Here is a 16,488-nt window from a genome sequence, read left to right as displayed (position 1 = left end):
GCCTGCCTGTTTGGCCGAAACGGGACGTTGAGGCAGCGCCTGCCTGTTTGGCCTCCCGCGCCCGCCGAGCTGGGACTCGGGGCAGCCTGGCACCGCGTGGCCGAGTCCTCGCGAGTCGACTTCACACAGTGGGAGAGATGCTCAGTGTCTGTGGTCGCCGTGTTCGCGGGGAGGGTTAAGTTGGCCCCTAAAACTGCCGTCGTATGTTATTTATGCTGCGGAAAATTGTCAAGAGATCCTTAACGAGCTCTTTTCAGTTCCTGTTTCCTTGTTTCCAAATTCTCAACTCAAACTTTCAGCTTTCTCCCGTAGGACATATTTTCCGTCCATTTTGCCTTACTTGCCCGGGCTTTTAAACACAGATTCTAATTCTGAACCTAATTGCTTAAAAAGGACTTAATTAATGTGGAATTTGTTATGTGTCCTGGCCTTTTTTAAATCAATAACATATATAAGTACAATGTTTCCTTTTTTAAAATCATAAAAGCCACATTATTTTCTCATATGAGAACTATTCCCTTTTTTCTTTTTGTACTGTTTGGAGAAATGCCCTGTTTTTTTTAGCACAAAGCCCACGAAACAGAGAATCATGTGACGTGAGGTCTAATTCCATCTCTTTCAACAATAACATTAGCCGTTTTGCAGTTTACTCACCCACCCTGAACTCAGGATCTTCATCTTTACAATAAAGTGTTCCTTGTATCATCTCTAAAGATCTGATCAGCAATCTGAAAAGATTTTGTTCCAGCTTAATTCTAGATTTGATGTTCAAGGAAGTGCTGAATAATTCTCCTGTTTCCTTAATGAAAACACAAATCATGAAATGTTTCATATGTACACAAAATACAGAGATTTTTATAACAAATACCCACCCTGAACCCCCCTAACAAATATTAACACTGAACTGTTAATTAACACTATTGGTTTCCTTGGTAGCTCAGACAGTAAAGAATTTGCCTGCAAAGCAAGAGACCTGGGTTCAATCCCTGGGTTGGAAAGATCCCCTAGAGAAGGGAATGATTACCCACTCCAACATTCTTGCCTGAAGAGTTTCATGGACGGAGGGCTACAGTCCATGGGGTCGCAAAGAGTCAGACACAGAGCTATAGTTGTGCCTGACTTTTTTTTTTTTTAATGATTAAAGAATCAAAGCATTATATATTCAGGTAAACTCCTTACTTAATAGACAAAAAGCACAAAATACTTTTCTAGGTATTGACCTCTTCAGAGCTCTTAACCATGAGAAGTAGATATATATCCAGTATGGAGAAGGCAATGGCACCCCACTCCAGTGCTCTTGCCTGGAAAATCCCATGGACGGAGGAGCCTGGAAGGCTGCAGTCCATGGGGTCACTGAGGGCCACACACGACTGAGAGACTTCACTTTCACTTTTCACTTTCATTCGTTGGAGAAGGAAATGGCAACCGACTCCAGTGTTCTTGCCTGGAGAATCCCAGGGACGACGGAGCCTGGTGGGCTGCCATCTATGGGGTCGCACAGAGTTGTACACAACTGAAGCGACTTAGCAGCAGCAGCAGCATGCAAATATAAATTGATTCTGGTTATCAGAGGCAAAAATATTAATTTATTGAAAGCATATGTTGCAACATATGGAACCAAAGAAAGGAATGAGCAGCCAGTCTTTGAAAAAAACAAGAAGCAGTGGTGTTCCACGAGGTCTCGGAAGCAGGAATAATGGGCAAGATCTTTCTGGTCTTCACTGTTAAATAAATCTGCTTCCTTCATTTTTGATCTTGGGTCCCACTGTTCAAGATTGCAGTTACCGGAGGAGAAAGAATGACTGGTCCAGCGGGAAGGGTGGCCCATCCTTCCAGTGAAGGCTGCCCCACGCACTGGGCGGGTCCTTCCAGTGAAGGCTGCCCCACGCACTGGGCGGGTCCTTCCAGTGAAGCCTGCCCCACGCACTGGGCGGGTCCTTCCAGTGAAGCCTGCCCCACGCACTGGGCGGGTCCTTCCAGTGAAGGCTGCCCCACGCACTGGGTGGGGCAGTTTACCAAGGCGGCACATGGAGAGGAGTCTTCATCTCCCATGGAAGACGGAGGTGCAGTGGCTGGGCAGGGATGCTATTCTGCTAAACATGTGAGATGTCTGCCATGCTAACAGTAGCGACCACGAGAAAGGGCGTCTCATGTCTCTGACTACACGGGAGTGTGGCTGATAACCCCAGCTGCTGTCCTCTGAAGCACATCGCTGTGCTGGCACAGACCAGACTTTGCCAGGGCTGCTACCAGCCAGCGACTGAGCGAGGCAGGGCTGCTGAGACAGGTCCGTTCCAAGGTGAGGCGGTGGTGCTCTGATGGTTGGCTTGGCTAGATGACTCCGTGATGGCCTTGGAGAACTTTCCTTGGAACTGCACTGAGCTCTAAGACACTCTCATCCCGTTTTTCTTCCTTCTCTCTCGCTTTTGCTTGACCTGAGATCTGCATTGTGGTCTTCCCATCACTTGCTGCAAAGACGACCAGCAATAACCCACAGTTTATTTATTAATGTTCAGAAGATTCATTAAGCAGCACTTAAGAACCTCACGCCAGAGCCTTATTCCACCTTCTCCTACATTCTGTATCCCTTTACCCTGTTCTACTTTTCCTTTTTGTTGTAGTATTTAAAACCTTCTAATAAACCATACGCTTGTTTGTAGTTTGTTGTTTTTCTCCTGGAAGTAGAGTATAAGTTCTCTCAGGACACAGGACAGATATCTGTTCTGTTTGGTTTACTGATGTGTTTCCCAACACTCAAAATAGTTCCTGGCCATTTCAGGCACTCAGCAAAAATATGCTGAATGAATGAATGACTTATGTCCAATTGCTTGCAATGCAATCTCCAAATATTTTCTTCTGGGTCCTAAACTAAGTAGTCCCAGAGCCCCAGACCCCCTTAACCACACTCCGTGTAGGTTGGCATTATGCTTATTGGTACCAACAATTATTCCCCTTGCCCTGCAAAGACCATAGATTTATCCCTCTAAAGCATTGTGCAATTAGAGAGGGTTAGCTTGATCCTCCGATTCTCATTTAATCCAAGTTCTTTTACAGCGAACAACTGCAAGTCTAAAGCAATCTTAAATTGCTTTCCTAAAAGTCAAGTATCAAGGGAGTGAGTTGGTCTCAGCACCTTGTTCTCAGAAAGAAGTGGCTTCTAAGGAGGAATCGTGGGGCCAAGCCTGTCGGATGAGACTCTTGTCTGCTCGCTGACAATGGTCAAGCGTGGTGGCCTTCTTTCCCCTGGGGCACCCCTGGAGAAGCACCCATGGCCCAGTGCGGGGTGGGCTCAGTTCTGTCGTCTGCAGAGAAGAGGAGAACGTAGGGCGTGCTGTGTGTGTCCTGCCTGCAACTGCAGTGGCACAAATATCACCATTTCTAGGGAAGAGGCAGAAGCGCCCTGGGGAGAGGGTCAAGCAAAGGTTTTGTGAATGAGGTCAGGACATGATGCCGCGTACGTTAACAACTTAGGTAACTGTGCCTGAAGACTGGAATTATGAAGTTTTTATAACTGCATCCTCATTGTCTCAATGAGGGGACTAAAAACAGTACCAGAGGTGGTTTTCAGATCTCATTGTCTATTTGGTTATTGAAGAAATTTAAAAATCAGGGCCATATGTACCTAAGTGAAGGATATATTCCAATCTAGAATTAAAGTAGCTGAATTTTACTGCAAATAGAGTTTCTCCTGTTATTTTTGGGTTGAGAGGGAAATTTGTTGATTATCCAAAGGTTTTATTTTACTTTTGTCTCTTCTAATATGACATTTTAAAAAGAATATGTATCATTATGTTCTAGAGCACAGGTAGAAAGAAAGATTAAACTCAACTTTTAAAGCATTGCTCATAGATGGAGATCATTCCCAGAAGATTAGAGTAAAGCCACATTAGAAATCAAACTCAGACCTAGGTTTAAAGCCTGCTGTTTGACACTACTTAGCTGTGGGACCCTAAAGAAAATGCCACACATGGCAATTTCCCCAGCTGTAAACTATGGATCAGTCTGTGAAAATGTCGGTCAGGGTGATGGATGAGAAGTTTACCCAGAATGCATAGGGAGCTTGTGGCTCAGTGTCCGGGACACGGTGGTGGTTTATTCACCAAGTCGTGTCCGGCTCCTGCGACCCTGTGGAGTGTAGTCTACCAGGATCCCCTGTCCATGGGATTCTCCAGGCAAGAATCCTGGAGTGGGTTGCCATTTCCTTCTCCAGGGGATCTTCCCGACCCAGGAATCGAACCCAGGTCTCCTGCATTGCAGGCAGATTCTTTACCGACCGAGCTATGAGGGAAGCCTGTAATAGAAGTTAATGAATGACAGCTGTCCCTGGACATCACAATGTCAGGAATCCCTTGGCTCCATTTCTCACTGGACTGTAATCAGCTATCATGGCTCCTCCTCTAAACCTATCCCAGATGAATTTGTGGCTACCCATATGTGAAAAATTCTTTCAGTTGTAGGTAAGAATTACCTCTGTCTATCAGAAGCAGTTAGGTTTTCTTAAGGCAAGTAATAAATAGCTCTACTGATCAAATCTCCATTAAATGATTTGTTGAGCAAGGTTGTTGGCAGTATTGACTAAAGCACATTGTGGAGATATTTTTTCAGATCTCAAGTTCCAAGGGTCCTCTTGTGTTTAATTGTTAGAGATTTTTGAGGACGCTGATACATATTCCTGGGAAAGGAAAGAGGTACTTGTATTTAAGGAGAGACAGAACTTGGAACAAAATGGAAAGATGAAGAAAAAAGAAAGAAAAACTTGGCACATTCTATGCAGCCAAGATCAGTTGATTTGTATCTATTCCTCTTTCCTTCTTCCTTTTTTTTTTTTTTTAAACTTTTCTTTCCCTCTTTCTTTTTGTAAGTTACCCTAACTCAAAACATAACTTTTCTCAAAATCTGAAATGGGGTATCTGTTAGAACTGAATCATGGATAATATACGCAAAGTGATCATTGCTTCAGTTACCCAGTCCTGAACTCTGTATTTCCTACTGCAGATCTCTAGAGTTGCCAGAATTCCACTATCTATTCCTTTATGCTTATTCTAGCAAAGCTGAAAATAAGGATCTGAGAAGAAAAGAAAAAGGAAGAAACTATCACCCCACAATCCACTGCTGTGCATCGTCTGTGTGTGTCCGCCGATTTTTTTTTTGTTTTTCTCTAAAGAAACAAGTGCTTTGCTGTGCTGTACTGAGTCTCTCAGTCATGTCTGACTCTTTGTGACCCTATGGACTGTAGCCTGCCAGGCTCCTCTGTCCATGGGATTCTCCAGGCAAGAATACTGGAGTGAGTTGCCATGCCCTCCTCCAGGGGATATTCCCAGCCCAGGGATCACACCCAGGTCTCCTGCATTGCAGTTGGATTCTTTACCAACTGAGCCACAAGGGAGCCCAAAGAAACAGGCTTTAAAAATTTAAAACACGTTGTTTCCTGAGATCCTCATTTTTCATTAAATGCTGAAATAAAAGGTGTCCTTAGACCCTGCCCATCTCAGCAAGATATCCAGCTGACTCGGTTCTTGTCCCACCAACCCTGCTCTGCCTTCCACTGCTGCACAAGGTCTCTGGGCCCCAGTGTTCTTAAGTTCCGTGCTTTAGGATCCTGGGGCATTTGGAAGAGAGCTGTCCACTCAAGGCAGATTCACTGGGAACGGAGCACTGATCTGAAGCACATATGGGCTGCACTATAGACGGATGGTCCTCGGAAGAGGTGTTTCCTGCAGCTAAGGTGAAGGAAGGCTTCCTGCAGGTTAAAGGTGGAGGCTTTACCTGCTAATTCACCAAAGAATCCTTGCTTCTGTCACTTAGAGGAGCACAGGCGCCCAGAAGCCCCGGAGAGGCTGCTGTGGGGCTTGTCTTCCTGGGACTTCCTCCTTTGGAATCTGACCCTTCTCTTAGATCACCTCCTCACCCCCATCCCATTCCTGTTTTCCTTTCCTGTTCCATGAAAATAGATCCTCCATGTTGACAAAGTGTCTGGGATGCTATACTGATGTTTTTTAAGCAAGCAAGCAGTGAAAAGCCATTGGGTGTTTTTAATCAGGAACCTGTATTTTCACAGATTCTTTAAGCAGCCTGGGGAGAAAAACTAAGGGTAGGGAGAAGACATTTGAAGAGTGGGTGAGAGATGGTTAGGGCAAGGACGAGGCAGAAACTACCGTGCTAAAGAGACTCACCTGCGACACTCACCCCTCGCCCCACTCTTTCGCTGCAGACCCTAGGGTCCCGCCATCAGCCTCCGGCAGCAGGGCCTTGTTGGCACACCTGCCACCCTTTGGCAACACCCTCCCCGCTATTATTCCCTGGCTGAGTTTCTAAATAGTGTCAACCCTTGATCACACCACTGAGTATGCAGCACTGAGACCGTGGTGATAGAGAACGAGACCCACCAGGTTTGCTGTGAAATATGAGGAGCACCTCAAAATGTTGCATCACCCAGTCACCAGTACCGACGCTGTCCACACAGGGTGTTGTGTTATTGTAGCCCTAATGTCAAGGACTAAAGGTCACACCTATTTATCGTTAAAAATCCAGTTAAAATCCTACTTGATATAAGGGTCATGCAAAGGGTCCCCGGGCTTCCCAGGTGGCTCAGTAGTAAAGACCTCATCTGCCAACACAGGAGACCCGGGTTCCATCTCTGGGTGGAAAAGATCCCCTGGAGAAGGAAATGGCAACCCAGTCCAGTACCCTTGCCTGGAGAATCCCATGGACAGAGGAGCCTGGAGGGATACAGTCCATGGGGTTGCAAAAGAGCCAGACGTGACTTGGCAACTAAACAACAACAGCAAAGTGCCCGGTTCCACTCGCTGCTGCTCTATCACGCTGCAGACGCTGCGCGCGTTCTATCATGGCCACGCAGCCACTAGAGAGAAGGGAGCAACTCTCAGCTCTTCCACTCGCTGCTGCTCTATCACGCTGCAGACGCTGCGCGCGTTCTATCATGGCCACGCAGCCACTAGAGAGAAGGGAGCAACTCTCAGCTCAACTCTCTTTACATTTCTGCCTCCTTGTATTAAGTTATTGAACCATGAACTCATACTAGAAACCTTACCATTAGTCTATACTTATTGCCAAATATAATCTTTTGGGGGTATGTGGAAAGTATATACCTTCTTCCAATTATAAATATTACCAAGTCAGATTCTCTCGCACCCTTGTTTCCCAGTGAAGTAAAAGAAAGTACCGAAAATGGAGACGTGGGAACTTCCACCAGGTTTCAACCCTATGTGATTATTTATGCAATTCCAAAAATACAGTTTACCATGTAGGGTATGAACCCTTTTCTCTCCCCATGAATTGTATTTATCTGCGGAAATTAAAGGGGTTATTAACTTAAATCTTGGCAGAGCCTCATCTGTTTTAGTGCTCACCAACCCACATGGTAATTACTATTGCTATATACGGAGGGAGTTAACACTGACACGATGTCTGCCCTCTAACCCTGCTTTTAAGAACCCTTCGCATCTTTGGATTGGAGGCCTAGGGATTTTCTTCCTCCCTTCTTAACCCTAAGAGAGATTTATTGTGCCAAGTCTGGGTGGCTGATGAGTGAAAGGCATTACATGGTCATCTTTGTACCTGTGGGTAAGAAAGGAAGAAGCAGACCTTGGGGAACCGCTCTGAGTTATTACACTCATGCAAGATTGAAGATTTTGTCAGAAAGTCAGGGTGGAGACACTGAAGACAGCAGGGAAGGGAAAGATAAGTGAGCAGATTAAGTGAGAAGGGTGTTGCTTTGAACCTGATTGGTAGGTTTGGGCATTGGTTCTCTTTTTCTGGAAGAAGGAGCAAATGACTTATGCTTTGCTTTCTAACATGAAGATAAAGTGAAGTGAAGTCGCTCAGTCGTATCCGACTCTTATCGACCCCATGGACTACAGCCCACCAGGCCCTCTGTCCAAGGGATTTTCGAAGCAAGTGTACTGCAGTGGGGTGCCATTGTGTTCTCCGTTAACAGCGGCTAGGCATATTATATTTACTTGGAGCTGGTATACTTGGTGACAGCCTCAGTGCCCTCGGACACGGCGTGCTTGGCCAGCCCCCCAGGTAGCAGCAAGCGCAGGGCGGTCTGGATCTCCCTGGATGTGATAGTTGAGCGCTTGTTGTAATGCGCCAGGTGCCATGCCTCTCCAGCAATGCCCTCAAAAATGTCGTTGACAAAGGAGTTCATGATGCCCATGGCCTTGGACGAGATGCCGGTGTCCAGATGGACTTGCTTCAGCACATTGTACACGTCCATGGAGTAGCTCTCCCTGCAGCTGTGCTTGGGCTTCTTGCCATCCTTCTTCTGGGCCTTGGTCACAGCTTTTTTAGAGCCCTTTTTAGGGGCAGGAGCAGACTTAGCCTGTTCAGGCATGTCTATAATGACAACACCCAACAACACAGAAAGATCTTGAAAATACCCAAAGCCATATTTGTAAGCAAGTTGGTGTGGTTAAATAGGAGGGCAGCTGAAGGCAGAAAGGGGGAAGGGAGCGTGGAGGGAAGGAAGGAAAGAAGGAAAAAGTGGCGTATATGTCATTTACACTGTTGCTGATTCACTTGTCGTGTACACGGTGGGAATGCTGACAGTAGCCTGGTTGATGTCACCTCATTACACAGTTTGTATTTAGAGCGACCCATGTTAATGAAGCAGCTTCCCAGGTGGCTCTCGTGCTGAAGAACCACCTGCCCATGCAGGAGTTGTAAGGGACTCGGGTTTGATCTGCCGGGGTCCTGCCCCAGCTGATCCAGGGTATTTGAAGCGGGGACGGCATCGGCGACCTATTTATTTAAATATTCTATCAAAGATATAAAGAGTAATAGGATGAGGATAGCTCAGTAGGAAAAGTCAGTGGAGAAAAGAGGCTGAGTAGCTTGGTTTACGTGGGAGACCAATAAAACTTCAAGACAAGAAGTTTGCACCACTTACGTAGGCCGCAGGCGTCCTTCCGTTCTCCCAAAGGAGAGGAGACGCTGAGGCCTCCCTGGTCGGATCTTAGAAGCCCAGGCATAATTAGTAAGCATGGTGGGTTCCGCGCTCCAGATGGAGACTCAGCCAGAGTGAGAGAGAGAGAGCGACATGGGGAGACCAGTATTTCGAGAAACTGATCCCAATTCTTTATTTTCCATGGTCTACTTTTATACACTGAGATGTTATGCAAAAGTCACGTGGGGACAGCAGTCCTGACTTTTATCAAAGTCAGGTGCTTCATACAAATGTATACAGAGGTCTTAGGGGTGTTACATCATCTTCTGGCCAGGGGGCCTGCTGACAATTTACGACCCTCTCCTTGTGACAACGGTCAGTCAACCAGGACACTTATTTCTCCAGGGGTGATTATTCTTAAAACAGACACCACCCAAATAAAGTTACATTCCTATAGGGTGAGGGTGTAGTGGGTTTTAGTTAAGGAAAGAATTTACTTAGCCTAAGGTCTAACGTGATTAATATCAAAGGTTAATACTTATTTCTTCTATATATTCATTAATGTGTGTAAGGGCAGGGGATGTGGAGACTTAGCAACAAACATTGGCTCAACAAATGAAAAACCCTTCACCAATACAATTTCTAATCAGCCCATTACACTTATACTAATAGTTTTCTAACTTTTCTAAGGAACCTGTTTTTAGAAGGTTTAAAGCATCTCGTGCCTCTCACGGTTGGGAGGCTGTGAGTGATCACATGTGGCTGGACAAGCCTGTCAGGCAGGCTAGAGAACCTTCAGAGGAGTTTGTAGGTTAAAACACTCTTATCACGCCCAGGAATTATTATTAACTGGAGCTCTAAGTTAACTCCTTCTCCAAAAGAGGTGGTGGGGGACAGCCCCCCATAAAGTCAGAGGTGTAGGTAAGAGCACAAAGTAGTGAAGTAGGCAGGCTCTGGTTATGGGGGTAGATGCTCGAGGATTTCCAGGGGGACTCCTGAGGCTCGATCCCGCCTTTGCGTATGTCGAGCCTCCTTCCTCATGACCTTTGCCACGGGCAGAGTGCCTCACGCTAGCCCCCAACATTGATCCCTGGGTGGGGAAGATCCCCTGCAGGAGGGCATGGCAACCCACTCCAGTGTTCTTGCCTGGAGAATCCCAGGGACAGAGGAGCCTGGTGGGCTGCCGTCTATGGGGTCGCACAGGGTCTGATCCGACTGAAGCGGCTTAGCAGCACCAGCAGCGTGTATATGTCAGTCCCAGCCTCCCAACGTATCCCTCCTCCTCCCTACCCTCTTTGGTAACCATAAATAAGAAGTTCATTTGCGTCTTTATTTTTTTCAGATCCCACATATAAGCAATGTCACAGATATTTGTCTTTGTCTGTCTGGCTAACCTCACTCGATACATGGTCATCTCCAGGTCCGTCCATGTTGCTGCAAACAGCATTACTTTGCTCTTTATTGGGGTATTAAGTATCACTTTTAAGAATATTTTATTGAAATAAAACATACATACTGAAAAATTCATGAGTGTAGAGTCTGATGAGTTTCAAAACCTGAGTACTCCTATGTAATCACCGTAAAGGCCACGAAAGATGGACCCGCATCCCAGAATTTCCTGACCTGTGTTCCCTCCCAATCTCCCAAAGGTAACCACTAACGTGACCCGTAACACCACAGGTTAGTTTTGCTCATTTTTGTACTTAGTTTAAATGGATTCTACTCCTCCACGTCTGGCTGTTTTTACTCAACAATATGTTAGTCTGCTGCCAATTATATTATCACTCGTTCACATTGCTGACGGAGGAGGCGAGGGCACCCCACTCCAGCACTCTTGCCTGGAAAATCCTGTGGATGGAGGAGCCCAGTAGGCTGCAGTCCATGGGGTCGCTCAGAGTTGGAGAGGACTGAGCGACTTCACTTTCACTTTTCACCTTCACGCATTGGAGAAGGAAATGGCAACCCACTCCAGTGTTCTTGCCTGGAGAATCCCAGGGACGGGGGAGCCTGGTGGGCTGCCGTCTATGGGGTCGCACAGAGTCGGACATGACTGAAGCGACTTAGCAGCAGGAGCAGCAGTTCACAGTGCTGAATAATGTTGTGTTATGAAAATATATGTTGATACCGCCAAACATTTTTTAAAATATAGGTACTAATTTGCAACCCGTCAGCAATGTAGGAGAGTTCAAGTGACAAACATCCTCCCCCAAAATTGGTATTTTCCATCGTTTTTTCTTTTAGCTATTCTGGTGCACAAGCATTGATTTTTAAACTGACTAAAGAAACCTCTAGGAAGCTCACACCAAACAAAGATCTTTATTTAGGAACCAGTGTGTGCTGGAGGTGGGAAGGGACAAAGTTTTATCAGTTTGAATGCTTCAACATCAATACATTCAAAGAAGAAATACAGCTTGAATATCGTAGGCAAAAAGGTCTCATCACAGACCAGTGGCTTTCTTGAAAATACGGCTTTATTTTCAGAGAAAGCCCTTCATATGGAAATGAAGAGATATCTATATGGGCTAGACATGTATGGAATCTGAAAACTGACATTTTTAAGATTTGTAGGGAGAGTCGTGGGCTAGAAGAAAACAGTAAGGACTTGATGAACTGTACCATGAATGATGTGATTTTTGTACAAAAGCAGGAGGCAGTGGCTGATATGTTTTTCTTTACGGTTGCAGGGTCTCCATTTTGGTGCCTGTTGGATATTGTTCCCATAAAGAATGAGAAAGGAGATGTGGTCCTTTTTCTGGCCTCGTTCAAAGATATAACAGACACGAAAGTGAAGATTACTCCAGAAGATAAAAAAGAAGGTTTGTGCTGTTTTCAGAAAACATTGACAGATGGAATAACGTTTTGAAATTGTTTACTCAGAAACTCCAGGAAGAAAAAAGAGTGTTTTTAATAACAGCAACTGATAAATATTCATAACTCTTAGCAGTCAGTATCTGGTGCGTTTCACGAAATCACAGACTCATGTGAGTTTGCATCCTCCTGTTTGTAGCAAAGATTCACTTGACAGGAACCAGAAGTTTGTATTCTGATTCCAAGAGGATGAGGATGGAAAAATTTGTATCAGAGTACACAGATTCATACCACCTGGTTTTATCAGGGAAAAATACGAACTGATAGTGATAAGTGAAGTTAAAATGAGGCAATTAAAAAGATAGCTCTCAGTTTAAACTACCGTAGAGCAGCTCAGAACTTAAAAGTGCAAGATTTCATTTTAGGTACAAAACCCAGAACTCGATTTAGTGCTTGTTAGAGTGGAGCATTGCAGATGTGTATCTGTATCTTGCAATAATAATTTGTGTTGACATAGACAAGATTTTCAATGATCTTTAAAGGATCCTAAGACTTTGTATTGCTTACCTTATAGCTTCTGTTTACAGTTTATGAGGAAATTCCCTGAATTTATGTAAGCAGACAAAAATTAACACTAGAAAAACTGCCCATATTATTTCATTTAAACAGAAGTAGAGTTGGATATTTTGATGACCAGAGAAAAAGCAGTTGTCATTGTAGGCATTTCCTACAAAGTTCTTTACAAGAATCAGCTATTTGACATTTTAACAACTATGTCTTTGTAAAAATGTATCTGGGTGTTCTATATGTATTATGTCTTTTGAATGACAACACAGATTGAGAGCTATTTGGTGCCCCCACCTCCCAACGTCTATCATTTGGAATGTTTGCAAATGCATGACTGTTTTCCTGTGTATTTGCATAACTAAATATTGTGGGATATTTTACATACAGGAGAGGCAAGCATTCATATCAGCAAAGTTACTTGAATATCAGAGCAAGTGTAATACCTGCCTAAGGAGAGAAAAGCATGTAAACAGGTGCACACGATTTTTGTTTCTGTTTTCAAAATTTTCTTTGCTGTTAGAGGAAGAAGAAGGTAAGTGTGAAGTGCATTTACTTAGAACACCTCTAATATCAACCGTAGGTTTTTTCCCTTACTGATGTTGAAGCTGAAACTCCAATACTTTGGCCTCCTGATGCAAAGAGCTGACTCATTGGGAAAGACCCTGATGCTGGGAAAGATTGAGGTCAGGAGGAGAAGGGGATGGCAGAGGATGGGATGGTTGGATGGCATCACCAATTCAATGGACATGGGTTTGAGTGAACTCCAGGAGTTGGTGATGGACAGGGAGGCCTGACATGCTGCAGTTCATGGGGTCACAAAGAGTCGGACATGACTGAGCAACTGAACTGAAAACTGAACCACCAGTTCTGCAGCTCTCTGGACACTGCGGGATGTCCTAAAATTTAATTCACTTCTGACACTATTTTTGCTGTTCAGTCACTCAGTCATGTCTGACTTTTGTGACCCCATGGACACATGCCAGGCCTCCCTGTCCATCACCAACTCCCAGAGTTTACTCAAACTCATTTCCATCAAGTTGGTGATGCCATCCAACCATCTCATCCTCTGCCGTCCCCTTCTCCTCCTGCCCCCAATCCCTCCCGGCATCAGGGTCTTTTGAAATGAGTCAGTTCTTGGCATCAGGTGGCCAAAGTATTGGAGTTTCAGCTTCAACATCAGTCCTTCCAATGAACACCCAGAACTGATCTCCTTTAGGAAGGACTGGTGGACCTCCTTGCAGTCCAAGGGACTCTCTAGAGAATTCTCCAACACCACAGCTCAAAGCATCAGTTCTTTGTCGCTCGGCTTTCTTCACAGCCCGACCCTCACATGCGCACGTGACCACTGGAGAAACCACAGCCTGACGACCTTTGCTGTTGGGCCTTTGTTGGCAAAGTAATGTCTCTGCTTTTCAATATGCTGTCTAGGTTGGTCATAGCTTTTCTTCCAAGGAGCAAGTGCCTTTTAGTTTCATGGCTGCAGTCACCATCTGCAGTGATTTTGGAGCCCCCCAAAATAAAGTCTGTCACTGTTTCCATTATTTCCCGTCTATTTGCCATGAAGTGATGGGACTGGATACCATGATGTTAGTTTTTTGAATGTTGAGTTTCAAGCCAGCTTTTTCACTCTTTTCTGTTGCCTTCTTCAAGAGGCTCTTTAGTTCCTCTTCACTTTCTTCCCTAAGAAAGTGTCATCTGCATATCTGAGGTTATTGCTATTTCTCCCGGCAATCTTGATTCCAGCTTGTGTTTCATCCAGCCCAGCGTTTCTCATGATGTACTCTGCATATAAGTTAAATAAGCAGGGTGACAATATACAGCCTTGACGTACTCCTTTCCCACTTTTGATCCAGTCTGTTGTTCCATGTCCGGTTCTAACTGTTGCTTCTTGACCTGCATACCGGTTTCTCAGGAGGCAGGTCAGGTGGTCTGGTACTTGGAATGAACATCAGCGTCCATAAGTATAAGGGCCCCACCTGCACACCGATGCTGGTCATGGGTACTGGGTACCCAGGCCCCCCATGCTTGTGTCCAACTTGACTGCAATGTTGGGAAATTCACAGCCCTCCCCTTTCCTTTCAGATTTGATAATTTGCTAAAACTGCTCCCAGAACTTAGAAAAACACTTCTGTTATGACGAAGGCTGTAACTTGGGAATAGCCGAATGGAAGAGATGCTGGGGCAGGCATAGGGACGAGCCTGGGGCTGCCACCCCTCCCCTCTCCCCGGCCCAGCACCTGGAGGTGCCCACTGGGTCTCCTACTCTGTAACAGTTCTCATGGAAAAGTCATCACACAAGCAAGGTTGATTACATCACTGGCCATTGGTGATCAGCTTGTTGCTTAGCTCCGCTGCCCTCCCAGAAGGTCAGGGGGCGGTTACGAGGCCCAGCCTTCTAATCTCCCGTCTTCCTGGTCATGAGCTTCCCTGTGGGACCGAATATCCACTAGTATAGAAGAGACCCAGCCCTCCAGGGATTCCTGGGGTTGTGGGGTCGTGTGTCTAGAGCAGGGACAAGACCAGGTACCTTTCTTACTATGCCACCAAGGGATTACTCCAAACGCTAAATATATGTGTATGTATTATGTGTATTCGCATACATGTGTAGACACACCGAACTGTCTTTAGAAATAAATATATGGCTTTTGGGGCTTCCCTGGTGGCTCAGCTGGTGAAGAATCCGCCTGCAATGCGGGAGACCTGGGTTCAATCCCTGGGTTGGGAAGCTCCCTTGGAGAAGGGAAAGGCCACCCACTCCAGTGTTCTGGCCTGGAGAATTCCATGGACTGTATAGACCATGGGGTGGCAAAGAATCGGACACAACTGAGCGACTTTCACTTTCATTTTTTGCTCCAAAGAGGGCAGTTTAGTCAACCTGACTTGTTTTGATCATGAAGATCATCACTCCTGGTTTTATGTAACTGAGGTCATCATCTTTGCCCTGTGCTTCTGGTGTCTATATGATCGGGGAGAAATCCCCCTTTTGAAAGATGGCAATGGATAAAAGGGGTAAAATATACCTGTTAATTTGGGGTTTGAAAGAGCTCAGTACAACATTTCTTTTCCTCAGAGAGAGAGAGACTACAGTATAAATCTGGTGATTTTAACCATTTTTTAAAATACCTTCCACTTTTCACACATACTTCATTTCGATTCTAAAAGTAGTGTGCCAACCAATAACTTCTATATGTGTTCCTAGCATTTCTGAATTACTTTAATATGAGATCCTATTTACCTCTTCAGTTCAGTTCAGTCATTCAGTCGTGTCTGACTATTTGCAACCCCATGAACTGTAGCACATCAGGCCTCCCTGTCCATCACCAACTCCCAGAGTCCACCCAAACTCATGTCCATCTAGTCGGTGATGCCATTGAGCCATCTCATCCTCTGTCGTCCCCTTCTCCTCCTGCCCTCAATCTTTCCCATCATCAGGGTCTTTTCCAATGAGTCAGCTCTTCGCATCAGGTGGCCAAAGTATTGGAGTTTCAGCTTCAGCATCAGTCCTTCCAATGAATATTCAGGACTGATTTCCTTTAGGATGGACTGGTTGGATCTCCTTGCAGTCCAAGGGACTCTTGAGAGTCTTCTTCAACACCACAGTCCAAAAGCATCAATTCTTCAGCACTCAGCTTTCTTCACAGTCCAACTCTCACATCCATACATGACCACTGGAAAAAACATAGCTTTGACTAGACAGATGTTTGTTGACAAAGAAATGTCTCTGCTTTTGAATATGCTATCTAGGTTGGTCATAACTTTCCTTCCAAGGAGTAAGCGTCTTTTAATTTCATGGCTGCAGTCACCATCTGCAGTGATTTTGGAGCCCAGAAAAATAAATTCTGACACTGTTTCCACTGTTTCCCCATCTATTTCCCATGAAGTGATGGGACCAGATGCCATGATCTTCGTTTTCTGAATGTTGAGTTTTAAGCCAACCTTTTCACTCTCCTCTTTCACTTTCATCAAGAGGCCCTTTGGTTCTTCTTCACTTTCTGCCTTAAGGGTGGTGTCATCTGCATATCTGAGGTTATCGATATTTCTCCCGGCAATCTTGATTCCAGCTTGTGCTTCTTCCAGCCCAGCATTTCTCATGATATACTCTGCATATAAGTTAAATAAGCAGGGTGACAATATACAGCCTTGATGTACTCCTTTTCCTATTTGGAACCAGTCTGTTGTTCCATGTCCAGTTCCATGTGCTTTCT

General features: G+C 45.2%; 1 protein-coding gene across 1 annotated transcript in view; it reads left to right on the top strand.

Annotated features, from left to right (window-relative positions):
* Positions 1-16,488, top strand: part of KCNH8 (potassium voltage-gated channel, subfamily H (eag-related), member 8) — a 492,651-nt gene that overhangs the window by 209,082 nt on the left and 267,081 nt on the right. Inside the window, exon 3 of the mRNA XM_010856748.1 lies at positions 11,593-11,724. Within this exon, the coding sequence (XP_010855050.1) occupies positions 11,593-11,724 (132 nt within the window). The remainder of the gene's footprint in view (positions 1-11,592; positions 11,725-16,488) is intronic.

This window comes from Bison bison, unplaced genomic scaffold (assembly GCF_000754665.1).
Source record: "Bison bison bison isolate TAMUID 2011002044 unplaced genomic scaffold, Bison_UMD1.0 scf7180017864374, whole genome shotgun sequence".
In the NCBI taxonomy this organism is placed as follows: domain Eukaryota; kingdom Metazoa; phylum Chordata; class Mammalia; order Artiodactyla; family Bovidae; genus Bison; species Bison bison.
Note: the sequence above shows the minus strand (reverse complement) of the source record. Positions and strands in the feature narration are given on the sequence as shown.